Raw genomic sequence first — 25961 nt, forward strand, 5'->3', positions numbered from 1 at the left:
CCGCAGATTGATTGTAACCTGGTCATGACCTGGACTGATAAACAGACAACGTGCAGGAGATAACATAACTAACTATCAGCCCCCCCTGAGCTGACCGCCGGAATTTCGCCATCTGCTCCTGTTTGCAAAATCTTCAACGGGATGCCGAAGCCAACGCCGCGTCAACAGCATCACAGCATATCGACCAGAGTGCCAGCCTCTACCCGATCCCTGATTCCGACTGTTGATTGGGGCATGCTCGGGCGGGTAAACCGGTTGCACATCCCGCGTTGTATCCTAGCACAAGCGCTCGCAGTAGCTCTGCTGGGAATGACGTGGGTGGGCCCGCAGATATCTTTTTTTTTCCTCTGCATGTTCTGGGTCGAAAACCTCGAACTCGAAACCAAACGGCCCACCAAAGTGGCGGAGGACAATGCGCTGCGGAGCCTTGAAGATACGAGCCCACCATGGGCTGCTCCTTCCTGCGCTTCAAGCGTCGTCTGGATGCGTCTAGTTGTCCAACGTGCCAGCGCGAGCGGGTAGGACCGACTCAGGAGGGCTGGATTTGATGGCCTGGACTCAACGCTGGTGGAGAATTGGGCCACAAGAATGATCAAGAATCCCAACGGAGATCTCAGCCAACCTCCCTCATCCCGGCCATCGGAGTCGCGAATTCGCAATTGGTTCCACCTTCCGCGCGCTGTGCGGCGGGCGAGCGGCTGGCCTCTGAATGCTCTTGCTCACCTGCTCTCGAAGAACCTGCAGGAGAGCTCTTGGCCGAGCGAAGACACCTCCGGCCTCGCCGCAAGTCTCGGGCCTCCTGGCCGCTCAGATATCTGAACTGAACGCCCTACCTATTTCTCTCGACTTTTTGCGAAGCATTGCGTCTTTCCACTGTATTTTTCCCTCGCATACCTCTGCGCCCGCGTCCCATTTCGCCTCCTTGTCTTGTGTGTATTTTGTTTTTATCTTGTGTTTGTGATCGAGAGTTTTCGAGATTGTGCTCCCCTTTCTCCGCCGATCCGGTCTCTCCAACCCGACACATCCGCCCCACCAACGCTAATCCAAATCTCTGGAGAACCGAACCTCGAATCGCTGTGTTGAGCTGAATCAACGACTGAGCTCTTCGTACTGTAGACTCATTATTCAAGGCGATCTGATCCGCAGAGTGGTTCAGGGGCTCATTACACAACACGCCTGGCGAGGTTTCACCCGCAAACAATGGCATCCCCACGAGTTGTGGAGGAACAAGTTACGCCGGATGAGACGACCCGAATTGGTGAGCAGCCACGTGAGCCACAGCGGGAATGGCATGGCCACCAGGAGCAGCAGAAGGAGCAGCAGCAAGAGTCCTCTTCCACGTCCTCACCACAAGATACTACCATAGGAGGACCACAACCGCCACGAGGGAAGGAGAAGAAGAGAGTCGGGTTCGCCAGCGACAAGCAGCCACTGGATAACGTTAGCACACCCGGCAGCCCGTTTCACATCACACCCAGCGAGCCGCTCATTGATGCCCCGGATTACTTCTCCTACGCGCCGTCGCCATACAGCAATGGCTCGACCCCCCTGCACAGTGAGAACTTGACTCGGAGGCCTTCCGTCGATGAGGCCGAGCTTGCTGCTGCCGTTGCACAATATTTCGAAAGCGAGCAGTCGAGAGGCCAGCCCGGACCAAGCCGACCCCGTCCCGTGCTTCGCAAGTCGACCGCACTCCCAGCTTCCGCCGATATGCCCACAACACCTCACAAATCAGAAGTCGAGGCCAAGAACAGGGCCGATCGCCTCGCCTACTCCGTTGGCACCTCGTCCGTCCCGGTTTCTCGGAGAAGCTCGGCCGACTCGGGGAACAGCCACGTGGACCAGCAGAGCCTACTTTCCGTGCCCGCTACGGCCCAGGATCGTGGGTTTCGACGAGACTCGGATTATCTTCAACCGCATAAGAGCGGGCAGTTCGAGGCCGATCAGCTCGTCAGGACTCACCGGCGCCATAAGAGCCCACTGCTCAACGCGTTCCTCCCCCCAAAATCGGGCACGGTGACGCCTGTGGAGCATGATGTGGAATACGTGCCCGCACCGCATGCCTACCGTGGCGGCATCTTGGGCACACTGCTCAAGCTTTACAACGCCGAGGACAGGCATGGCGGTTCGTCGCCTATGGACCACAGCGCTCCGAGTACGCCTGGGAGCTCACCACCGGCCTCGAGATCCACCACGCCCAAACCCGAACGTCGCCGGCCATGGAGGACGCATTCATCGAGCACCCTCACAGGCCTCATGGAGTCGTCGTTTATGTTTGCTGCACCAGGGTCCACCAAGGACATGACCGAAGCTATGACCGAGAAGGTGAAGAAGGAGACAACCAAGCCCAAGAAACACTCTAAGTCCAGGAAGAAGTCGGACGAGTACCGTATCAAGGTGCATATTGCCGAGATCATCAGCCGCCACGAATATCTTTTGAAGCTCTGCAAAGCGCTTATGATTTACGGCGCTCCGACCCACCGTCTGGAGGCGTACATGAGGATGTCTGCCCGTGTCCTTGGCATCGAGGGCCAGTTCATGTATCTCCCGGACACCATGATCATCTCCTTCGACGACAGCAACACTCACACGACCGAAGTCAAGATAGTGCGGGCCGGCCAAGGGCTCGACTTTGGGCGACTACGGGATGTCCACGAGATCTACAAGGAGGTTGTGCACGACCGCATGGGCGTGAATGAAGCTACAGCTCGCATAAACGAGATCAACGCAGCGAAGCCCAAATTTCCCGTATGGTTGCGTATCTTGCTGTACGGGATCGCCTCGGCCATGGTCGCGCCGTTTGGCTTCGAGGGACGGTACATCGACATGCCCATCTGCTTCATTCTGGGTTGCCTGGTTGGCTTCTTGCAACTCTACCTTTCGCCGTCAAACGAGCTGTACGCCAACGTCTTCGAGATCACCGCGGCGGTGAGCACCTCGTTTCTGGCCCGAGCCTTTGGTTCCATCCGGGGTGGTGATATTTTCTGTTTCTCTTCTCTTGCGCAGGCGTCCATTGCACTGATCCTCCCGGGGTACATGGTCCTTTGCGCGAGCTTGGAGCTCCAGAGCCGCCAGATGATCTCTGGTTCTGTCCGTATGGTATATGCGTTGATCTACACTCTTTTTCTTGGTTATGGCTTTACCATCGGGTCGGTTATCTATGGCTACATGGACAGCAACGCTGTCAGCGCCGTGCACTGTTCGGTCGGTGAGGACTGGTACACGCAGCGGCCACCCGAGAATTATTATCTGCTTTTTGTGTTGCCATTTACACTTTGTCTCTGCGCTATTAACCAGGCAAAGTGGAAACAAGTACCAGGTAAGGCTTCCTTCTTGGCTTCTCGAGCACCAAACTGGGAATTTGCTGCTAACATCTAAGCTAGTCCAAGTCTTCATCTCCCTCGCGGGGTTCTGTGTCAACAACTTCTCTGCCCGTTTTTTCAAGGGCAACGGTATCGTCTCCAGCTCCCTTGGCGCGCTCACCATCGGCGTCCTCGCCAATCTCTACTCCCGCCTCGGCCGCTACGCCCAGAACTGGCTCCTCGATGTCTGGGAATATCACTTTGAGCCCCGCCTCGTTCGGCTCGTTGGCAAACACCCACGCCATCACCACTCGCCTTACTACAACTGCCCACCAGTCGGCGTCGACTCGGACGAGACCCTCGCTCACAAGAAGGAACGGGATCCGGAGCTGGGTACCGTGTCCCCAACACCTCTGGACTCTGGAACATCCACTCCGGGGACACCCATCACCCCAGTCACAAGCAACACACCAACTGCACCATCATCACCTACAGCAACAACCGCACCACCTTCCTCCATCGGCCTTAGCCGGCGCGCTCGCCAAATCGGCTACGGCCTCGCGGCGGCCGCCATGCTCCCTGCCATCTTCGTGCAAGTCCCCTCGGGCTTGGCCGCCAGCGGCTCCCTCCTCAGCGGCGTGACCAGCGCAGACCAGATCGTGCGCAACGAGACGATCCTCACCAACGGGACAGTGGTCAACGGCACGATGTCGACAACGACGACGCAATCGGCGGACTTGAACAACTCGGCCTTTAATGTTTTGTTTAGCGTCATCCAAGTGGCGATCAATATCTCGGTGGGGTTGTCGCTGAGCGCGTTGCTGGTGTATCCGTTTGGGAAGCGGAGGAGTGGGTTGTTCAGTTTTTAAGGTCGCGGCGGGATTGTTGTTTCCTCTCGCTATTTCATTTTGTTTTGGACCCTCCTTTCTCGATTTTACATTTCCGTTCTCTCTTTCTCGTTCATGCATTGCGTTTTTTCGTCGACCGGTTCGGGCGTCATTGATCTGGGCCATCGCATTTCAGGGTGTTCGGATTGTGGGTGTTTGATCACTTCCTGGTATGAAGTGAATCTTGGCTTCTCCCTTGGACTCGGGGAGTCTCTGTTTTTGGCTTTTTAGATTTGCATTAGAAATGCATTTAGAATGCGGGCTTTGCTTTCAAGACGGGGTTCGCTTTTCCGGTTCTGACTCTCACGGGTCTGGGTCAGGTTTTACAACAGCTTTTAAACTTTTATTATCCTTCTTCTTTTTGGAGTTAAACATATTGGAGCATTAGCAGGCAGGCATTTTTTATTTCTTTTGTTTTTACGAATAGCATCTTCATGACGGCGAGAGAGTAGTACTTCTAGAGGGGCTCAGCTGGTTTGTGGCTGGCCGACATTGAGAAGGAGCAGTTAATTGGAATGATTCCATCCCGTCAAGGGATTGCCGACCAACTTATGTTCAAGTAGTTCGTCTAAATTTGGGTGATTCGTATCTGACCCGACGTCGGCTGGTGTCTGGTGCTTAGCGTGGATGAATAAGTCGAGCCTAATTAGCTTTTTACAAGTCGAGATGGGCTATGTTGGCCAACGGAGGGACCAACGAATGACTTGGCCGACTCTAAGGGTTTATTTATCATAACATCCATTATCACGGTCACAAGTTTAGGCGCTAAACGGGGATAGAAATCACATCATTTTACATTGGGTGTGGTAAGTACCTACTTAGTGGTACAGGTATAATGCGCGACCATGTCCAGGACAGAAACACCGATTCGAAAAAGCCAACTCCCAAAGCCGCCAATCCTCAGTAACCAGTGGCTGTCCGTCCACCTCCCGGAACGCCGTCGCAAATTCCACTTTACATTACAGGACAAAAACAAACAAACCCTTCCATATAACATGACATGTGTCTCGCAGCTGTTCCGCGCAGCCGGTAAAAGCCAAAGGCAAAAGAAAGCGATGCTACCAGTGAGGCGGTGGGGGAAGGGGGGGGCAAAAAAAAAGGGCCGAAGTGGCCGCCTCCCGTCTTGGAGTCCGCCTCTCTCTCGTCTTGGCATCGTTAGCAACGTCCGAAATGATTGAAGGACTTAGGCCGAAGAAGCCTCTTCCTTGTCTTCGCCAGCCTTCTTCTCAGCGTCGGTGACAGCCGAGGTGGTAGTGGCAGCGCCGGCATCCTTGTCGGACGCCTCGGTCGTAGCAGTGGCCTCGGCGTTCCCGGCCGGCTTCTTCTCCTCTTCACCAGTAGCGGTGGCAGTATCGGTGCTGCCGGTGGCAGTAGCATCGGCAGAGGTAGAAGGCTCGGGCTTCTTCTCGATAGCAGCGGTGTCGCCCTCTTTCTCAGCCTCGGCAGGCTTGGCAGCCTCCTCCGCAGTAGCCGGGCTCTCGCTCTTCTCAGCGGGCTCGGCGGCGGTGGCCGAAATGCCTTCGGCGTCTTCTTCGCGCTTAATGGTAGCCTCGGGCTCCTTTTCGTCGGTGGCACCGGCATCAGTCATATCGACGTCGCCATCGTTGTCGGTCTTAGCGTTGGCGGCTTCCGCGCTTTGCTCGGCCGCAGCCGCAGCGGACTTTTGCGCCTCGGACTGGGCGACCTCGGCGAGCACCTCAGCAAGGGCCTCGTCGATCATGGCTTCATCGTCGTCGGCGGGAGGAGTAGCAGCACGGCTGTCGACCTCCATGGTGTCGTCAGCCTTGTCGTTGGCGCCGAAGTTGGTCTCCTGGCGAGAAGCGCCATTCGGCTTGTAGACACCGTTCTCACGAGCTAGATCCTCGTCATCCGAGGCCTCAAACTCGTCATGACGCTCGACGTGCTTCTCCCACTGGCGCTGAGTCATGCGGACGTCCTGGTTCTCATCCTCGTCCTGATCGTCGAGCTCGGCTTCTTGGTCATCAGACATGCCCATGCTCTGGCGGGGAACATCCTGCATCTGGACGGAGGGCGCGTGGGCGGTGCGCTTGAGGTTCTCGATGACAGCGATCTTGATCTTTTCGAGATACTCATAACTATTGGCATTTTCCATGTTAGACGAGCGGACGTCAAGCTCGTAGTCCGGGCCATAGTACTAAAATCAGTCAGTTACTGTTGCAAGGTTGAGCGGACGAAACGATGCAAGGGGGTTTAACGTACAGAGTAGTACTCGTTGTAGGGAAGCGATGAATCCATCTCGACACCGACCAGACGGCCAGTCTCGTAAGCCCAAGTGCGAGCAACATTGCGCATGGTGTAACCACCGCCACCAAGGACGAGAGTGGGGAGACCAAAGCCGCGGACATAGTTGACGCAGTTGGCGTGACCGCGCATGCTCAGGTTGAAGCAGCCGAGACGGTCGCCGGAGAGACTGTCGCCACCGCACTGGAGGACAACGGCCTCGGGCTGGTAGTACTTCATGACGGCCTCAATGACGGGCTCAAAGATGGTCTCGTAAGTGGTGTCGTCAATGCCATCGCGGAGGGGGAAATTGACGGCATAGTGCTTGCCCTGGCCGATGCCAATGTCACGGAGCTCGCCGGTGCCGGGGAAGTACTCGCCGTACTTGTGGAAAGACACGGTCATAACACGGTCGGTCGTGTAGAAAGCTTCCTCGACGCCATCACCGTGATGGACGTCGATGTCAATGTAAAGGACGCGCTTCTTGAAGCGCAGGAGCTCGAGGATGGCAAGAACAATGTCTATGGTGGCGGAACACGGGGTTAGCAAGACGCGACTGCAAAAGCCTCGGGTGTCGCGACAAGAAAGTGCACATACCGTTGACGTAGCAGAAACCGCTAGCCTCGCTCTTCTTGGCATGATGCAGGCCACCAGCCCAGTTGATGGCAATGTCGCACTTCTCGCGATTCAGACGGGCAGCTCCCTCCATGCTGCCGCCGGCGCTGATGCCACAAAACTCAAAGAGGCCATCGAAGACGGGGCAATCGTCGCCGACGTTGTACTTGCCCTGCTCACGCATGAAGCTGTCCATGTTGTCTGGAGTGACCTTTTGCAAGAACTCGATGTACTCATCGGTATGGAACTGCGTCATCTCCGAGGTGACGGCAGGCTTCGCACGCTACAAACATTAAGGCAAACTCGAATTAGCCCCTCATCGACTCAAATCGAACACTGGGACGGGCGAAGGCGATCAAGTAAAGCCCAAGTTGACTTACGTAAATCTCGAGGTACTTGTAAACGTCGTAATTCATGACCAGACTGTGGGCGAGGCGAATACGATGTGGCTTCATCGGGTGGCCAGTCACGTAGGCATAATTGCCAATGTCGGAATCGTAGAAATAGGCGACGCGCCTCTTGTCGGTGTTGATGACCTGGTAGAGCGGGCGATTACGCTCTACGCCGGAGGAATCGGTAGTCTTCGGCATCTTGTTGATGCGGCAAATGAACTCGTAGAGGATGCGGCCTTCGCTCACTTGATCGGTGTCGATTTGGTCGATGATTTCGCGAAGTACTTTCTTCGAAACGGGTTTGCCGGGAGCGGGAAGAAAGTAAAAGTTTGCGTCGTCGGTAGGGTTTTGGTTGTTATCGCCAGCGGCAATTGTAGAAGTTTCGGGAAACGAATTGGCGCTGCTAGTGTTGTTGGAACTTTCGAATACTTCGATCCTCGTCGCTCGAGGATAGGGTCTCACCCACTTCTGGCCGTACCAGCGCACCGGCTCGGAATCGTCGCTGTCGGATTCCCGGTCGTCGGAATCGCGGTCTTCGGAATCGCGGTCGGTAGAAGCACGTTTGAAGGAAAGCTTCTCGACGAAATCGAGTTTGCTGGTCGGCAAGTTGGAAGGAGAGGAGCCCTGCGCCAAAGAAGACGAAGAAGCCGAAGCCCCAGAGAAGCAGGACGAATCGCCCATCGCGAATATCTTATCGCGTTCTTAGCGCCTATTGGCTTGTGCAAAGTTTGGCCCGTGCGTTGGCCGAAGTGGTTATAGTTGGTTGGTGCGGTTAATCTTCGGGAGAATGTCTGCAAGGCTGCAAGAAATTTGTGGGCTAGATTCTGGTGGGGCAAGAAAGGTGGGACATGCTCTGGGCCTGATGAGCTCACAGCAGCTCATGGGCTGAGCACAGCTGCTGAGGTAATCGCGTCCTCGCGCGCACTGCAGGCTGCCAGGGCTTTCGTCAACGCAGCCAGCAAGGGACAGCTTCAAGCCCCAGCTCCAACAGCAACAGCGGGTATCACCTCCAACTCCCAACAACGCGACAAGAGGTCCGGCCTTTAGTGTTGACGACCCTCGATCCAAACTCGGGTTCTTTCCGTTTTGCATTTTGTTAATCTACGGTCGTCAACTTTTGAGACTTCCCGATTTTCTACGCCCGACCAGCCTGCCTCGGGTTTCAGCGAAACCAATACCGCCCCTCGTCTGCCCCTCCTCCACATCACAGTCCACCGAGCCGGCGAACACTTCATCATGGAGCGCTTTAGGAGTTTGCTTGGTGGTGGCATGAACTTGGGTGGCTCGGCTCCGGGGACAGTATGCATTTCTGGCCAGCGTTCTACTGTAAATCGAATGTATGCTAACCGACTTGCAGGACAACACCAACCTCATCGACAATTCCGAAACAGTCCACATCTCGTCTCTCGCTCTGCTCAAGATGCTGCGCCATGGCCGTGCCGGTGTACCAATGGAAGTCATGGGTCTGATGTTGGGCGAGTTTGTGGACGACTTCACGGTCCGCGTAGTGGATGTGTTTGCCATGCCGCAGAGTGGTACGGGTGTCAGCGTGGAGGCTGTCGACCCGGTCTTCCAGATGAAGATGATGGATATGCTACGGCAAACCGGCAGGTGTGTACGGTGGACTTTTGCCGTGGTGGTACCAGCAACTAACTATCTTTTTTCATTGCAGACCCGAATCTGTCGTCGGCTGGTATCACTCCCATCCCGGTTTTGGCTGCTGGCTCTCGTCGGTTGATATCAACACCCAACAGAGTTTTGAGCAGCTCACGCCACGAGCCGTCGCCGTCGTTGTCGATCCCATTCAGTCCGTGAAGGGCAAAGTCGTTATCGATGCATTTCGCCTAATCAACCCACAGAGTCTGATGATGGGCCAGGAACCCCGCCAGACTACCTCCAACTTGGGCCACTTGAACAAACCATCGATTCAGGCTCTTATTCATGGCCTTAACCGACACTACTATTCCATCGGCATTAACTACCGGAAAACGGCACTGGAGGAGAATATGTTGATGAATTTGCATAAACACCCGTGGACGGACGCATTGCAGATGGAGGACTTCCGCACGGAGGGCCAGCGGACCAAGGAACGACTTGATCGCCTCGTCAGCCTTGCCGAGGGTTACGAGAAGCGGGTCAAAGAGGAAACGGAGTTGTCGAAGGATCAATTAAAGACTCGTTACGTCGGCAAGCTAGACCCGAAGAAGCATTTAGAGGATGTCGGACAACAGTTGATTGAAGACAACATCGTCGCCGTGTCAAGGCAGATGATTGACAAGGAGGCCACGATGGCTAAGAAAGACGCATCGGCGGATGGGAAGGCGAATGGCGACGAGATGGAGGTGGAAGAGGATCTCTAGAATAAGGGCTAATTCAGCATATCCCCGGGCAAGCGAACACGGGTCCAGGCGTTGTGTGAGTAGGCAGGCGTTTGGGCAAGGCAGGCACGGGCGCTAGACTAGTAACCATGTACATGATGCATTCTAGCACTTTACCGGCTGCTGTCGCTTGTTGATTGCGCATACCCGTAAAGTTCTGGTCAGGTGGTTACTGCTGGAGCGAACCCAAGTAACCTGTTCTTTGTCCTGTGTTGTGCCTCTCTTTGTCTGATCAACTTGTGGTGCTGGTGTTGTTCACCATTCACCATATCCTTGCCGGAACCCCCCATCCTCATTGTTACTTTTATCTTTGCCATCTTCAATTCTTTGAAGGACAAGCTGCGGATTTGTGCTAACATTGTGTCCCATAAACAGACTGTCGCCCAACCCCTTATCCATCCACACGTGACTGTAGAATCTAAGTACTGTTGCAACAAGCGCTTGATAAACTTGGGAGCCTTTTGACTTCACCCACCTCGCGACCCCCGGATCCCAGAGACTCCATCGAGAATCCGCCCTCTCGTTGGGCGGGTGCCAAAACCAATACGCTACCGATTCGAGGCCGCCAGGACGCCCACTATTAGTATCGACCGGAACCCTCAAAACCCACCCCAATGCTTCTCACCCCGTTGATAGAACCAACATTGACAGCCCCAAACCTAAGCCCTGGCTCGTTCCGCACATATCCCCTTCGAACCCTTCCAGGATTGCCCAAACCGGAACTCCAACGTGCCAGTAGGATCGGCAGGATCGGCAGCAGCAGCAGCATGGCTAACCGAGACAGAACCATCCCCGTTACCACAACACATCCTTCTACCGCTCCAGTCCCCAATCATCCTACTAACAGGGCAACAACGCCCTCGACACACACCCGCACTCGCCGACTCACACAACCTCCCCTATCAACACACCCTCTCAACCCCTTAACCCTAAAACTCGTCCTCGACCGCTTCGACCGTGCCCTACCCCAGCCGCGATACGCCGTGACCGGCCATGCGGCACTTATGGTATGGGGGTATCGACCAGGACAACAACACGGGAGCTTCCTATGGTGTGATGCCCCTGGCGAGGGCGCGGGGGAAGAGGGTGTTGGTTTGGGGATGACGGCACATGTGAGCATGCTATGTCCGGCGGAAGATTGTGGGGTGATTCTGTCGTGGGCTAAGGTTGTTGGGTGGGGGGTGCATCGGGAGGGTGAAGCAACAGAGGAGCAGGGAACAGGGGGGCAGGTGAAGGAGGTGATCGGTGTGCCTGTTTATGTCCCCGTTTCTGCTGTTTCTGCTGCTATGACGACGGCGGTGATGAAGGAAACGAAGACGACCGCACCCACTCCTGGTGAACGTGGGCCTCTGTTGTTGGGCCCTCACTCGGGGTTGGAAGAGGAGGTCGAGGTGGTTGTTGGCGTCCGGCTGAGGGCCGTGTCGAGTCAGGCGTGGGAAAGTCTATGGATTGTACGGCCGTCTGAGATGAAGGCGCCTTTTATCGGGTGGGTTGGTGAAATGGTGCGGACCGAGGCCCGGGTGGTGGCCATCCCGACATTATTAAACGAGTTTGCACGGGCGTGGTACTTTTGTCTCACCAAGGGTAGCGGTACGGGGTCACCGCAGGAGAGGCATATCGCTGGGTTGATCCTTTGGATCATGCGGCGGTTGGCTGCGGACGTGAGGAAGCACGGATATCGCGCCAGGTGGGTGTTGACGGTGGAGGAAGCCCCCAACTTGGTCTACCCGGGCTTTAGGGAGCCTTTCGTGGCCGAATACGGTGAGGTGTTACCCCTCTTTGAGGTGGGCGGTATTTCTCAGTTTGATCTTCTTGCGTTCACTCAACAACAAGGGATCGAGATTTGAGTGCTGGCTTACTCCATTGCTTTCGACTTAGATAGCTGGTAGTCTCCCATGTAATTAGGTTTCGAGTTTGAGTTTTAATAGAAATTAATGGAGTAAGCGGTCGTGTGATCCTTGGGTCCGTGTCTCTACATGATGTGCTCAAATTTCTAGACTGGAGTAGTGTTTGTTTTTTCTGTCTCGATTTACGCATCTTATCACAGTTCACTCAAAAGTTAATTTAGAGGCTGGCACAGGATTGGGGAACCACACTGTGATTTACGAAGCCTCTCCATCCCCAGCTTCTAAGCCATTTGTCTGTGTTTAGTTGGTTGGCCGCGTACCCCCCACATTACCTCAGGCCAACCCAACTTCTGTCAACGTCTATCGTCTATTCGTACAACCATCACCGGGTAGTAGTCATTCTTTCCCTCCTTCAGGGTTCTCCAGAACAGGATCACCATGGTCAGTAGTAGAAAGCCACGTGCACATCAGTGCAAGTAAGTTTTGTCGGCCTTTACTGGGTCTCCAGCGGACCACCATCAGGCACGTAGACGTGACCCTCGTCATCGATCTGGAGCGGGCCCGACTTGCCTACACGGCGGTTGTTCCACTCATATATGCCCTCAAAGCCAATAATCTGGCGCTTCTCCTTCTTGGGCTCCTCCCGCTTGGTGATCTGACCATCTAGGCACTCTGTGTCGGCAGGGAGCCTCTGCAGAATTGCCCAGCCCCAGTTGCAGAAACCGAACATACCATTGTCGAGACAAAGGAGGGCGCCATGAGTCTTGCAGAAGACGGCATTGTCATCACTGATGGGCCCGGGTTTATTGTTGCTGCCTCTGCTGGGGACGGCAGATCGGGTGATGGTCGTAAAGCCGGTGGACATGCGGCTGCTGAGGTCGATGGACCTTGACTCAGAAACGATGACTGAGACAGGTGCAGTAGGAGGGTGATGCGGGGTTTTGGTCGGCTCAGCAGCAGGAGGGAAATAGTCGGTGCTATATGAAGACTGGACTGCACCAGGGAAGAAGTTGGCGGTGTCAGTAGACTCGGCCCTGCCGGGGAAGAAGTCGGTGACCTCAGCCTTGGGGGGGGAATAGTCGGGAGTCTGAGACTTCACAGCAGGAGGGAAGTAGTCGGCAGTGCCGGTAGACTCAGCCCTGCCGGGGAAGAAGTGGGCCGCCTTAGACTCGGGAAGGGGAGGAAAATAATCCGTGGACTGAGCCGCGGGTGGGAAGTAATCAGGAGTATCAGTGGACTCAGCCCTGCCGGGGAAGAAGTTGGCGGTATCGGTAGACGAAGCCGTTCCAGGGAAGTAGTCAGTGACCTCAGCCTTGGGTGGGAAGTAGTCGGCGGTGTCCGAAGACTGGACCGCACCAGGGAAGTAGTTGGTAACCTCAGCCTTGGGAGGGAAATAATCGGTTGTCTGAGACTCCGCAGAAGGGAAATAGTGAGCGTTCCGAGACTTTGCCACAGGGTGGAAGTAATCCGTGGATTCAGCTGCGGGAGGGAAATAATCGGCGGTATCAGTAGACCCGGCCCCGCCAGGGAAATAGTTGGCAGTGCCAGTAGACTCTGCCCTGCCCGGGAAGTAATTGTCGGTCTCGGTAGACTCTGCCCTTCCCGGGAAGAAGTTGGCGGTCTCAGTAGACTTAACTGCACCAGGGAAATAGTCAGCAGTGCCAGTGGACTCGGCCCTGCCAGGGAAGTAGTTGTCGGTCTCAGTTGACTCAGCCCTTCCCGGGAAATAATTAGCAGTGTCAGTAGACTCAGCCCTGCCAGGGAAGTAGTTTGCAGTGTCGGTAGATTCAGCCCTGCCGGGGAAGTAGTTTGCAGTATCGGTGGACTTGGCTCTACCCGGGAAGAAGTTGGCGGCCTTGGAAGACGAGGCCGTTCCAGGGAAGTAGTCGGTTTCCACGGCCTTGGGTGGGAAATAGTCGGGGGTCTCAACTGCGCCAAGGAAGTGCTCGGTGGTATCGGCCACAGGAGGAAAGTAATCAGTGGTCTCCCGGGCGAGCAGGAAGTAGTCAGGCGTGGTCTTCTGTGCCCGTGCAACAGTTGCGGTTGACTTCTGAATGGGCAAAGTGATGCTCTTGGGCTCGCCTTGGACCGATGAAACCGGATCAGCCTCGAACACGGGAAGAGATTGGGCAGGCGGGATCTGAAAGCAGTAGTCCGAAGGCTTGTTGGCCGGCTCACTGGGAGCCTGGATAATGCGACCGTATTTGCCCGGGTTAGGGATGTTGACAACAACATTGTCGGCATGAGTGCCGGTAACGCAGTTGGGGACCTCGGGGTCGTTGGGGTAGTTGGCCACAAAGATGTCGGGCAAGTTCTCAATCTCGGCAGTGTTGTCAGTACCGCCAGTGATGTTGACGGGAGCGCAGTTCCTGTTTCAGAGGTTAGAATTGTAAACAAAAGTGAACTACGGAGAGCGACAGAACTCACATATGCATCTGCTTGTTGCCGATCAAGTTGAACCAGGTCCAGGCGAAAGTAGCGGGGCCGTTCTTGAGACTGTTTACCAGCGTTAGTAAAGAGACAACCAGGAATTCATTTCGTTTGTTCAATCGGTAATACTTACAACTTGGGAACGGGAATCATAACAGCACCAGCGGAAACGAGATTGTGAGTCTCATCGGTAGACACGGCCGGACAGCCGCCGATGATGGTGTAGATAGTTTTGAACTTGGCCGACTTGTCCCAGTCACCACCGTCGACAGGCTCGTCATAGGTGATGCTGAACTGGCACGAGCCGCCACCATGCTGAGCGCCACTGTTGGGATGTACTGATTAGTCGTGGCCGCCACAACCCTCAAAGGGTGACAATGGATGGGATCGCAGATAGATCGACTTACCTGGTAAAGTTAATTAGAGCAGCACTGCCAGCTTCAAGCATGGTACGCTCGGTAAAGTCGTACTGGTTATGGCACGGAAACGGGTGAGAGTCACTACCCGCGATCGCTTGAAGATCTAGATTGTAAGGAGTCGGAGTGTTCATGACCACATGGCCGCGAGCGCTGCCGAGCAGAAGCATCGCGGCTCCAGCCATCGAAATCGACGCCGACATCATCGTGATTGATGTGTGAAGTGAAGTGTACGATGGTTGTGTTCAGTTGTTATAGCGTTGTTATTTGGTAGTCAAGTGAAGGTGTGAGGAAAGTCGGGTGTGGAATGTGGGTGGTGGGAGAAGAGAAATAGGCAGAGAACAGGTCGAGGGGGGGATATTTTATAGCCTTTGTGTGGGCAGTGTGTGCGCAACCAAATCAGACGTGTTCACACTGAGCAGGCAGGTTGTGCAGACCTCAACGCGTAGGTAACCGACCTCTCTACGAGAGGGACGGCAAGAACGGGATATCGCTTGAAGTCAAGCCTCACACCCAAGCCCTAGCCCTTGGAGAATTACCGGACTATCTATCTCTTTCATTGTGGCCCGAGCTCTGGGCTGTGGTCGTGGAAATCATGGGTGTGAGGGGCAGAAGGTCGGCTATGGGTCGCTGCTTGGGATACCAAGGCATCGCTACCGTCTCGGTTCGCGAGTATCCTGGGATGATGTCTTCCAGCGTTGCCTTTGCCTCAAGTTCTACGGCTTCTTGTCTTACAGAGGGATGGCTGGTTTGGATATTCCGATACCCAAGGCACGTTTGAATAATCTCTAGAGGCCAAATGGTGGCTGGGAATGCCCTTTACGCACTGTCTGGCTGTCTCTGTTCACAAGATTTGTTTCCCTGATGACTACTTCAAATTATGTTTACAAGAAATCATTGACGATGCTCTCTCTTCCTTTCTTCAGTTGTTAAAGCTTCCAGAACTTCTCTACCTATTCAGTTCTATGAGACATCTTCATATCACTGCCTAGTTTCCTTCCAACTTTAGGTCACACTGCCTAGAGTCTTGTTGTTTTTGTTGTATTTGCTAAAAGCTTGGTACATTTTAGCCAGTTCTCTGACCGTTACTTGTCGCTTCAAATGATTCTGGGAGGACTTCTGTGTTGGGGGGGTAATGGTTGTCACGTGGTGCTCAAGATTGCACAAGTTGTTGGGGTTGATGAAAATCACGCTAGGGCGAATTTCCCCTCTGTCTTCTCCTTGTATTATTTCATGCTTTAAACATGCTCAGCCCCTAGACAACAAAACAATAATGCGTTGGTTGGCCCAGGGGGCTAGTATGCTGTCAGAGTATTTGAAGTTGGTATGTAGCTGTTTTGTTTACTCAGGTGGGGCTTCTCAGGGGCTCCAATCCAGAAGATATCCTGAAGTCATGACAACAAAGCACAATGATTTTACGTACACAGGACTGCCCCGAATTGTAGAAACAGTTTCTAGCTTTATTTCTAATTCACGAGGCAAGCCAATAATCTATTTTACATTGAACTGCGTAGTTTCCCTGGTAACCGACCAACTGTTGACAACAAAGGCATCAACCCGTCCCAATGTACCAATTTCCTAGATTACGTTATGTATTCTCACCTGAGTCTTTATCTGCAACGTGGAAATGCCACCTGCACGTACTTCCGAACTCGCACAAAAGACTTTCACACTGCAAATATCAGGAATTATAGTGAGTGGAAGCCAATTGCCCCGGCCTGTTCATCGTGAAGCACTTATGTCCACCACATTACTCTTCCCTGCCCTGGATGGAAGTGAAATGGAGTGAAGATCAGGCTGTCCTCTCCCAGGCGTATTTGATGAAACATGCGGGTTTGATAGGGATCGACAGGTGGCAGAGGTTCCTCGTCGTACGAGGGCCATGCGGGGTAGTATAAGGGGGCAGTGATAAAATGGACAGGTTCGTAACTACTCGCAGCATAATCTCCTCGAGCCAGCATGTGAAATGGCGGTCAATGTATGTAGGGGTCGGCGACTCTGAATTGATAGATGATTCGCCCCGGACTTCCGTCATAATAGGCATTACCGCAATAAGCAGGCTATCCATATTGCGCTACGTGCCCAGGCTTAAATTACAGGAAGGTCTATCACTGTGCAGCTTTTCGCAGACACATACTGAAGTCTCAAAGCTTTCGCGCTGCTACTCATATTGGTAATTCACACCCATGGGGTATCATACATAAGCTATGTCGCAGTAAGCAACTCCAACGCTCTCCGGAGTTCCCGCACTGCCGTGGGCACATCCTCAAAGTTCAGAGCCGAAATGGCCCATTTCGCATGCTTCTGCGCCCCCACGATTGCCGCCTCATCGGTTGTGAAGGCACCTGACGGCTGGGCCCCAACTGGTGAATATCCGGAAGGCGGCGCTAAGCCCATCGGTAGGAGGGCATTGGGGGCTGCGGGAGCACTAGCCGTTGGAATTACACGGTGAGAATCTGTGGGAGGGCTGGTGGGAAGCGGCGCCGTGGCGGCTGTGGCTGGAGGGCTCGCGGCGAATGTGGGAGGTGCAGTTGGGGGTGCAGCGGGTTGTGATGGCTGTTGGTAGAAACCACTGGCAGACGAAGGGCTGGCGGCTGGCGATGACCATGTGACCGGAGGCGCCGAGGGATGTTGGGGTGATGTACTCCAGCTGGTAGGAGCTGATGGGAGGTTCGAGGGTGGTGTTATTGAAGCGTCGGGGCCAAAATAGCCAGAGGGGGCCGCGGGTTGACTCAGGTTTGTGGGCACTCCTGGAAGCTGGAGCCCGGGATCAGAAACCGGAGATGGTTCCGCAGGCGCGGGGCTGTGAGGTAACGAGGTCCCCGCAACATCTCGGAGACTATCGGTGTCCGGCGCATCCTCAACCGTCACAGGGCGTGGGCCTGCGTTTGCTGGCTCCGGCTCCGGTTGCACGGGCTCTTCGGGTTTGGGGTTCGACTCGTTGGGGTCTTTACCCTCCTTTATGGCTTTAGCAATACGCGCCGCATTCCATTTTGCGTACTTGATCTTTTGCTGTGTCTCTTGATCCACGGGACCCCAGATATTCACGACGTGAAAAAAGGTTGCGGCGGCGTCGAACGTCACAGCGGTTTGCCTAGCAATCTGTGAGCTCAAAGGGCGAGTATATACGGGGTGTTATCTGGCTTACTGTGTCACACGATTCGCCTTCACAACCCGTTCTGCTCGATCGAGGGTTTCCTGCGCAAACTGCTCTACGTATGCCTGGCCCGCGGTGTCGTCTATGATGGCATCTTCGGTCGGGTTCTCTGCTTTGGTCTATTCGTCTTTAATCAGAACTGGAGACAGACTAAATGTACCGGTGCGGCATATCCTTACTTGCTCGAGCTTATCGATCAATGCGGTTGTATAGCTGAGGATGCCCTCGTCCGTGTTGTGCAGTTCCTTAGCCAGGATCTGGTTGACGGCCCAATATTCACCTCCCACAGTCAGGATCAGCTGTTATTTGAACCTTCATGGCCTTGACGTACACCAATAAACCATAATAGGCTTGACCGATCGGAGCTGGGTGGCCTTGGTGGCGCATTTCCAGATATTGACATCGGCTAAGCGCAGCGCAGCGGGGACGGCGTCAGCCATGGCGGGGGTGGAGAAAGGGTCGCTTGAGGTGTGAACCAAAGGTCGGAAGCCAAAACTGGGATTGGCGTGTCGGGAGCAGACGTGCGGAAGAAGGTGAGGTTGTATCTTGGTGTAAACAGCTGCCACGGATGCTTTAGTTGTTGCCTCTCAGGCTGAGCGATTGTTGGTGGGGGAGCGCAAGAGCGCCTGGCGCGTCATTTGCCAAGCTCGCCAAGGCTGCGTGACGGGATGGGGTCCATTGATGCTTGTAGGGGAGCTTTGACCACCATGCGCACTCTGCTTGCCGCTTTGATGGCCTTCATCGTGCCCTTTTTAACGGCAATGGAAATGTGTTCTTTTGCCGAAGATGGAAAGATGCCAGCCTGGAGGTCTTCCTAGCTCTCCTCACCACGAGAGAATTAAAAATATCCTGACCTACCCAAGAGCTTTCCGCACTTGAACTTGATGAAATAAAATCTTTTCCTTCTTAACGCAGCACGCGGCTTGCTCTTGGCCCTTCTTTCGAGTGATCGTCCACCCCACAGCTCCCTGCATATCCATCTGGCTTCGAGCACGATCTCTCATTACCACCCACTTCTGACACCGATATCCCCACGTTGTTTCGCCTAAGCTCCCACCATGCACCAGCCAACATTCTGTGCAGTGGCAGTCGCTCTGCTATCTGCTTTCCCTGGGGCAAGTGCGGGCATGTACACAAAGAAATCGCCCGTGCTACAGGTAGAGAGCAAAGACTACGATCAGTTGATCACGAAGAGCAATTACACCTCTGTAAGTCAATGCCTAGAGCGCTAGCCTAGTCCCCCAACCCGAGAACCCATTTCTCAACACACGCGCGAGCTAACGAATGGGTCTCTCGAAAGATTGTCGAGTTCTACGCCCCCTGGTGCGGCCATTGTCAGAACCTAAAGCCAGCGTACGAGAAGGCAGCCAAGAGTCTGGATGGACTGGCCAAGGTGGCCGCCGTAAATTGCGATGACGAGGCCAATAAACCGCTCTGTGGCTCCATGGGCGTCCAGGGCTTCCCAACGCTCAAGATTGTCCGACCTAAGAAGGGCGGGGGCAAGCCGACAGTCCAGGATTATCAGGGTCAGCGCACCGCCAGCGCCATTGTCGATGCCGTCGTTCAGCAGATCAACAATTACGTCGTCAAGGTAGAGGACAAGTCGCTCGACAAGTTCTTGAGTGACCAGGAGAGCCCCAAGGCGATTTTGTTCACGGAGAAAGGAACGACGTCTGCGCTCCTGAAGAGCATTGCCATTGATTTTGCGGGTGTGATTACCATCGGCCAAGCACGGAACAAAGAGGCCAAGACCGTTGAGACATTTGGCGTGGAGGAGTTTCCGACACTTGTACTGCTCCCTGGTGGCGATGCCCCCGCCGTGGTCTATGACGGAGAACTCAAGAAGGACCCCATTGTCAAATTCCTCTCGCAAGCTGGAGAGCCCAACCCCGACGTTCCGCCAAAGGGTGATAAGAAGGGAGACAAGAGCAAAAAGGCATCGGACAAGGCTTCCTCTAAGCCTACTAAGTCGACCTCATCCGAAGCCTCGTCCAACACCCCGGAACCCGAGAAGGAGACCGCCACGCAGGAAGCTCCTGTCATCGTCGAGACCGCTCTTCCCATTCCCACCATCAACACGCATGAGAAGCTGATCAAAGAGTGCCTGACTGAGAAGTCGCACACCTGCGTGTTGGCGTTCGTCTCCGATAGTACCGCCGAAAAATCCCAACGCGCACTCGACAGCCTCTCCCAATTGGCCTTCAAGCACGCTCAGAGCAAGCGCAACCTCTTCCCTTTTTACGAAGTTCCCCAGAGCAACGAAGGGGCCGCTTCGCTGCTCAAGACGCTAGACTTGGTGGGGGATGTTGAGATCGTCGCCATCAACGCCCGCCGCGGCTGGTGGAGGCACTATGACGCTGCAGATTTCGGCCACGAAAGCATCGAGAGCTGGATCGATGCCATTCGCATGAGTGAAGGCATCAAGAAGAAGTTGCCGGACGGTATTATCGCCATTGCCGTGGAAGAACCCACGTCAGCCCCCGCTGCGGATCCCACCACTGAGGCTAAGACTGAGGATGAGGCCGCGCACGACGAGCTTTAGGTCGGCGGTTGGGTGTGTACCACTGCGTAGTCTGGTAATTTGCTTGTTAGCGATGACATTATGAGGCGTAGTTGAATTTTTCCTCCTCGGTTGCTACCACGACCCCCACCGCAGAGCAAAAAAAAAATACAAACTTTATGTCAAGTTCGCATGGAGAAGAACACGCCAAATCAGTGCAAAGAAAGAGATATCCTCACCGGACGAATGTTGTCTCCTACCATTGTAATACTTCGCACGGCGTACTGACGTCTACCCGGCCAACAGATCAGGTGTCGTGGAACGTATCAGTTGACTAGTCCATGTCAATATCACCCAAGCCTACCCCCTTCTCCACCGTTCCCTCTTGTATCATCCGCACACCTTTCTCCCGCACAACCCTGTCTAGAATCTCTCTCATCTGCTTACACCCATCTACCCCCACAGCCAGCATACCCTCCAACCGGCTTATCTGCACCCTGCTCTCACAAACTAATACCGCCACACGGTCACTATTTCCTAATGTCGCTACCGTCAGCCCTGGTAGTTCCTGCTCCTCTTGGTGGTTCAAGTCTAGTAGCGGGTCGGCCCCTTCGTCGTTGGCCGCATAGGTGGATGTAGACCCGGCCGTGCAGGCCGCGACGTAGTCGGTCATGGGGATACCCGCGTCGACGCAGGCAAGCGTGGCAGCATTGATGAGTGCGGCGAGCAGCGAGCCATCTTGCGAGAGAACGTGGAGGGAGATATTAATTTGGCTGTGAGGGAAGAGGTTCGTGTGGAGGCTGGCTGCGAGCGCGTTGGAGACCGTTGATGCAAGTTCGAGTGTGCGCCTAAGGGGGTTTCAGAATTAGCGATCTGGAGCGGAGCATGGTGGTCCTCTTTCAGTTGCACACAGCTTGAACATACTTGTCACCTCGTCCGTATCGCTTCCGGTCTACAGAGCTAAAGCCAGCAATCACGATGCCCACTACTATTTCAGCCTTGCCCCCTGCGCCGCCACTGCCGACCCCTCCACCCCCTGCACCACCAGCGGCTGCGCCGCCGCGCCGTGGCCCGGGTTCGGTCGGGCCAGTCACGACACACATAACTTTGGTGTGTCCCATCTCCAGGTAGCTAGACCCGTCAGCCGCCGCTTGCGTGCGGATTTGGGCATGAACGCGCCGCAACTCGTTCCATCTCCGCCCGTCAACCCGGAGCAAGGCGAGATTGTAGGTTGAGGTATCGAGAGGCATGGTGGTCGGCGGCTAAGGGAGGGAGGATGGCCTCGCAATGATGGGCGGCTGAAAATTGCGCGGGGTTGGCCGCAGAATGGGTCAATTACTCCGTGATATCGGCTTCAAAATGACGTCGGACTTGAGTTGCCGAGAATTTCGGATAAGACAACGGCCCCGCGATTTCCCCGGGCGGTTGGGTTGGTGGCCGTTTGGCCGTTGATCGTCGGGTGTGCGGTCGGTGTTTGGGGTCTGCTGCGAGGTTGGGACGCCGAGACCTACGAATCACACGCTGGACCAGATCCTCTTTGTTTCGGAACTCAGGTCAAGGGGTTGGTCCCGGACTCTGGAGAAGGGGTCTGTTTGTTTGTGGTCCAATGTCAAGACATGCCGCCGACCGGTTTTCGATCCCCCAAAATTGGAAAAAAAGGTCGCGGGGCGTGCTCGGCGTGGTCCCAGAAGCTTGGACCAAACAGGCGGAAATAGTGGGTCCTTGATTCCAGAAACGGGGACTGTGGGGCGCTTCACACAGACGCCAGCACAAATCCGTCGATCTCATCTCTCCCTTTTCTCGTCAGTCGACCCGAACCGGCGCCCCCCATCGCGGCGGTTCAGTCCCAGGCTGCATTTTTTTGAGCGGAAACCCAGGTGTTAAGAAACAAGGGTCATGCCCCTCGAGCGCAGAGTAGAAGGTGGGTGTGCCTCCCCCCTCATACTAGGGATAAGGGGACATCGCGCGTCACCGTTTGCTGCGTTGAGCTAGGGAGGCAGAGCTGCAGGAATCTTGTCGACGTCTGGTCATGTTTGGACGGCGGCGAGGTGCAAAACGTGGTGTCGGGCGGCCATCCCAGTTTGTGGCCGTTGGTGTTGTGTGGCCAAACATGGCGGACCCCTCTCAGGGCGTTTGATGAAACAGCGAAACAGAGCCCGAGTTGGCCAGCCCGGCGCAACGCTGCAATTAAAAAGTTCGACTGGTTTATGAGGTCTCTCGATAATAACTTCAACGCCAACTCAGCCGCACAATTGTTAGTGAGATACGAGAAGTCACGTCGAAAATGTCACTTCGTGTTGGTGGACGTTTTTGGAAACAGATCGTCTTGGGCGTCCCTCGTCGCCTCAAGACAATTCTATTCTGGTTCGTGAAGCATATGCGGCGCTAATAAGTAGGTTGGACATGCAGGCCATGCCAGCGTTTAACAATGGCAGATGCAGACAATGTGTTGGCCAACCGTGACTCTCTCGCTGGCGTCAACTAAAGGGTTGTGGACAAGTTGGATCATGCCAGTCGATGCCAGGCACAAACTCAGCAGACAACCATGTGCCGCCATGGGAGCCAATCAAAAGGGATGGGGACCTGCATTGCCCCTTGGCCTTGGCCAGGTGTGGGCCCGGGCGGCCAGTCAAAGGAGAGGAATGTGGAAAAATGAGTGGAAATCTGTTCTGGACCACCACGAGCAACCAGGGCAAGCAGGCCGATGGACCAGGATGGGAGACGAGTCCACGCTTGGTTCATTTCACCCGACCACACCCCCTGCCCGGCAGCCCTTTTCAGCACCCAACTCCCGTCAGTCTCTCTTTTCCCTCTTTCAACCTCACAACAAACGAACCGTTTCGCAGTCCCATCCATTCTTTTCGAGATCTCGGATCTCAGTTCACTCATTTACAACACGCCCGCCACGATTCGACACTCTCTCTGTCCCTCTCTCGCTCTCTTTCAACTTGAAGCGACCGCAATCGGCATTTTCCAACGTTCTCACGGTTAGCAATCGGACGAAACAACAACAACAATCATCTCTACAGCATAGACGAGCCGGCCTCACCGACGATATCAACGACTGAAACCGAGCAACTCGGGATATATCAAAATGCAAATCACCAACTTCCTTCTCCTTGCCGGCGCGCTGGGTGCCGTCGCCCATCCCTCGGGCCATGCCCACCTGCACCGTAGTGCCGAGGCGAAGCGCGAGGTTTTCGTCAAGAACATCCACAGAGAACCTATCCCCAAGCCCTCGCCGCCTCCGCCCAAGCCGAAGCCCACCAGCACCACATCCGCGGCCCCGGAGCCAACCCTGCCGAGTCTCGGAGACCTGATCAACGAGTTTATCCCCTTCTGTGGTGGCGGCGCTGCCTCCCGCAAGTCGAAGCGCGTGACGGATGCTCAAGTCATGTACACCGGCAACCTGGGCACCGACGGCGGCTGCCCGTGGAACTCCAACATCATGGCTGTTGCCGAGAGCCTTCTCGGAAAGTACCAATACACGCAGACGTACACCAACGTTGCGGACGTGCCGTACCAGGTTGTGTGCGGCAACAAGATGGGCGCCGATCGTCAGCTCACCGGCATGTTCAAGGTTCCGGGCCAGAAGCAACTCATCTTCACACTCGCCCCGGGCGAGTCCAAGGTGGTTGTCGTTGACGCCAACACCCAGGGTATCTGCGCCTTTGCCCCCAACGAGGTCCCGCTCACCAAGGATGGCCAGTACGCCGGCAACTGGGTTGAGTATGACGCTGGCAGCGACGCCAACAAGGGTTGGTCTGGCGCGGATTGTTCTTCTCTCGTTGCCCAAGCCTACAAGATGGATGTCCCCGGCTGCAAGGTCTCGCACGGCGGCATCGACTCGATCATTCTTCCCGGTGGCAAGGGCACCAATGCGTACACCATCGGTATGGAGAAGCTGGACGGTATTGGCCTTAACATCATCCCCGGCCCCTGGCACTTGGAGGTCTCCGTCGGCTTCTCGGGTTAAGATGGGAAGGTCTGCGGGTTGTTTCCTTTGGTTCATTTTGGATTGTTTTCACATTCTCTACGAGTGATGGTGTCAACGCGGCAAGAAAATGGCGCCTGATTGGGGGGTATGCTCTTCGTTTTATTTGGGGGTTTGTGCGTGTCTGGCCACGCCTAGTTTTCTGATCGGCTCTTATTTTATTTGCATTTTGGATGGACGCAGTTTCCCGTTGACTTGGTTTTGTGAATGCCCTTTCTTGGTATGGTTCCAGTGGTGTACAAATTTAATGTCCCTTGACCGATTTGCCTTCTACAGAGTACAGACCATGCCATCTGTATTCCCCGCTTATTGCTGAGCTCGTCTCCCTCTCCAAGTCGGCAACTGCTCAACACGCACGCCGTTCGCCCGTCCGGAGTCCTCTGTAATCGGCCAAATACAAACGGTCCACACCCCATCATAACCGGGTCGAGTTGTTTCGCGGACTTCTTCCGAGTCATGGCCCGGGACGCTAGATGATGATCACTCAAGCCTCAGCCAACCGTCATGATAACACCCGTTGTGACGGTCACATTGTCAACTTATCCGCAAGCGGGGTTGTGTTGTACGGAGCACGTCAAATATGATTGTATCTTATGAGCGAATGTTGTGATTTATCGTGTACTATTCTGGTATTGTACTAGTCCCAGATGCTTGGGCATGGTATCCTCTCGTATACGTTCGTTTATTCTACAAGTTGAAGATCTGTGTGCTGCCTCCATGCGGCCCCCTATTTCTTGCCTAGATATTCACTCATCAGGTGAGCAAATTATCCACTATTTATCCAACAAGCTCGAACATATTCACTAATCCAGGCCGTATAGCCAGCCCATAAAATGTACCCATGGTACAAATCAACTATGTAGCACACACCTCGTGCATAAAATAGCACCCTCTCACAACGCCCATAGCACCTGGGTACAAGAAGCGAAAACCTATTTCACATCCCCAACCCCAACCCAAGCTCCATTTCTCCTCCCGCGAGGAATCGTTCCAAGCCCCCCCTCATCCGCCGTTGCCCATTACCCGGCCCACGCCCTTCCTCGCAGGACCATAACACTTCAAACCCACGCATCTGCCCGCGCCAAACCAGCTCATCGCTCTGCTGAATCGGCCCCAGGCTGGGAAGTCTCTTGCTCCCATTGTTATTGCTACTACCACTACCGCCACCACTGCTGCTGCTGCTAATGCTGCTGCTGCGGTGAATGGTGTGGCTGTTACCTTTGGGCGATGAAGGCGCGATGGCGCCGACCCGGATCAGGAGTTTGCGGGCTGTGATCGGGGAGCGTGGGTTGGGCGGTGGGGTGTAGGTCCGACGTGGGAGCAGGCGTTGGCGTTGGCGGTATTGGTGGTGGTTGTTGTAGTGGGAGTGAAATTGAGGCAGTGGCTGGTGCCCATGTTGTGTCCCAGGTTCAGACTTGAAGAATGTTTCGGGGAAGCTGGGGTTGGGCTGGCTGGTGAAGCTGCCGTAATATTGGGCTTCGGGGCAAACCCCGCTGTGGGCACCACCGGACGCTGGTTGGGGAGCGAACGGAGGGAGAGGGAGTTCGTCTTGTTGGTGAAGAGGGGAATCAGTTGGCGTTGGGTAATGATACGCTGGGAAGAGACCGGTATATGGTATTTGCTGTTGCGGTACGCAGTCCGTTGCCCCAAGACTAGAGAACGTGGATGGCGGACTGCTTGACCAGGGATGGTGGGGGGTTAACTGTGCCAAAATAATTAATATTTCCTTCCCTTCCCCTCGCAGGCGTTGCTGGTGGTCATACCTCTGCCATATCTTCAGATATGATTCGTATGTGATACCG

The 25961-nt window shown here is 54.8% G+C and overlaps 10 protein-coding genes across 10 annotated transcripts; 5 read left to right on the top strand and 5 right to left on the bottom strand.

Moving 5' to 3' along the window:
- Positions 1-1200: 1200 nt before the first annotated feature.
- On the top strand, positions 1201-4171 carry C8A04DRAFT_11557 (uncharacterized protein; the record flags this gene model as incomplete). Its single annotated transcript, XM_062777017.1, has 3 exons — positions 1201-3319; positions 3384-3702; positions 3766-4171. 3 exons carry the CDS (start codon positions 1201-1203, stop codon positions 4169-4171), a joined length of 2844 nt encoding a protein of 947 aa, XP_062637822.1.
- Positions 4172-5372: 1201 nt separating this feature from the next.
- On the bottom strand, positions 5373-7635 carry C8A04DRAFT_36695 (histone deacetylase; the record flags this gene model as incomplete). Its single annotated transcript, XM_062783612.1, has 4 exons — positions 5373-6344; positions 6410-6951; positions 7028-7328; positions 7426-7635. 4 exons carry the CDS (start codon positions 7633-7635, stop codon positions 5373-5375), a joined length of 2025 nt encoding a protein of 674 aa, XP_062637823.1.
- Positions 7636-8673: 1038 nt separating this feature from the next.
- C8A04DRAFT_27912 (JAB1/Mov34/MPN/PAD-1 ubiquitin protease-domain-containing protein) lies at positions 8674-9797 on the top strand (the record flags this gene model as incomplete). The annotated part of the gene is made up of 3 exons (XM_062780453.1): positions 8674-8736; positions 8795-9048; positions 9110-9797. The coding sequence occupies 3 exons, from the start codon at positions 8674-8676 to the stop codon at positions 9795-9797; spliced, it is 1005 nt and encodes a 334-aa protein (XP_062637824.1).
- A 785-nt stretch (positions 9798-10582) lies between these two features.
- C8A04DRAFT_27913 (uncharacterized protein) lies at positions 10583-11662 on the top strand (the record flags this gene model as incomplete). Its single annotated transcript, XM_062780454.1, has 1 exon — positions 10583-11662. The coding sequence occupies one exon, from the start codon at positions 10583-10585 to the stop codon at positions 11660-11662; it is 1080 nt and encodes a 359-aa protein (XP_062637825.1).
- A 2107-nt stretch (positions 11663-13769) lies between these two features.
- Positions 13770-14678, bottom strand: C8A04DRAFT_11515 (uncharacterized protein; the record flags this gene model as incomplete). The annotated part of the gene is made up of 4 exons (XM_062776998.1): positions 13770-14031; positions 14090-14158; positions 14226-14417; positions 14500-14678. Coding segments are annotated over 4 exons (702 nt in total), but the record flags the coding sequence as incomplete, so codon positions are not given.
- Positions 14679-16713: 2035 nt separating this feature from the next.
- On the bottom strand, positions 16714-18105 carry C8A04DRAFT_27915 (vacuolar protein sorting-associated protein vts1; the record flags this gene model as incomplete). The annotated part of the gene is made up of 4 exons (XM_062780455.1): positions 16714-17602; positions 17657-17784; positions 17845-17945; positions 17997-18105. 4 exons carry the CDS (start codon positions 18103-18105, stop codon positions 16714-16716), a joined length of 1227 nt encoding a protein of 408 aa, XP_062637827.1.
- A 618-nt stretch (positions 18106-18723) lies between these two features.
- C8A04DRAFT_27916 (uncharacterized protein) lies at positions 18724-20207 on the top strand (the record flags this gene model as incomplete). Its single annotated transcript, XM_062780456.1, has 2 exons — positions 18724-18873; positions 18966-20207. 2 exons carry the CDS (start codon positions 18724-18726, stop codon positions 20205-20207), a joined length of 1392 nt encoding a protein of 463 aa, XP_062637828.1.
- Positions 20208-20499: 292 nt separating this feature from the next.
- Positions 20500-21415, bottom strand: C8A04DRAFT_27917 (3' exoribonuclease family, domain 1-domain-containing protein; the record flags this gene model as incomplete). Its single annotated transcript, XM_062780457.1, has 2 exons — positions 20500-21013; positions 21090-21415. The coding sequence occupies 2 exons, from the start codon at positions 21413-21415 to the stop codon at positions 20500-20502; spliced, it is 840 nt and encodes a 279-aa protein (XP_062637829.1).
- A 1844-nt stretch (positions 21416-23259) lies between these two features.
- C8A04DRAFT_36710 (uncharacterized protein) lies at positions 23260-24141 on the top strand (the record flags this gene model as incomplete). The annotated part of the gene is made up of 1 exon (XM_062783617.1): positions 23260-24141. One exon carries the CDS (start codon positions 23260-23262, stop codon positions 24139-24141), a length of 882 nt encoding a protein of 293 aa, XP_062637830.1.
- Positions 24142-25096: 955 nt separating this feature from the next.
- Positions 25097-25931, bottom strand: C8A04DRAFT_27919 (uncharacterized protein; the record flags this gene model as incomplete). The annotated part of the gene is made up of 2 exons (XM_062780458.1): positions 25097-25861; positions 25923-25931. 2 exons carry the CDS (start codon positions 25929-25931, stop codon positions 25097-25099), a joined length of 774 nt encoding a protein of 257 aa, XP_062637831.1.
- Positions 25932-25961: the final 30 nt, after the last annotated feature.

The sequence above is a fragment of the Dichotomopilus funicola genome (genome assembly GCF_033296635.1).
Source record: "Dichotomopilus funicola strain CBS 141.50 unplaced genomic scaffold C8A04scaffold_24, whole genome shotgun sequence".
In the NCBI taxonomy this organism is placed as follows: Eukaryota; Fungi; Ascomycota; class Sordariomycetes; order Sordariales; family Chaetomiaceae; genus Dichotomopilus; species Dichotomopilus funicola.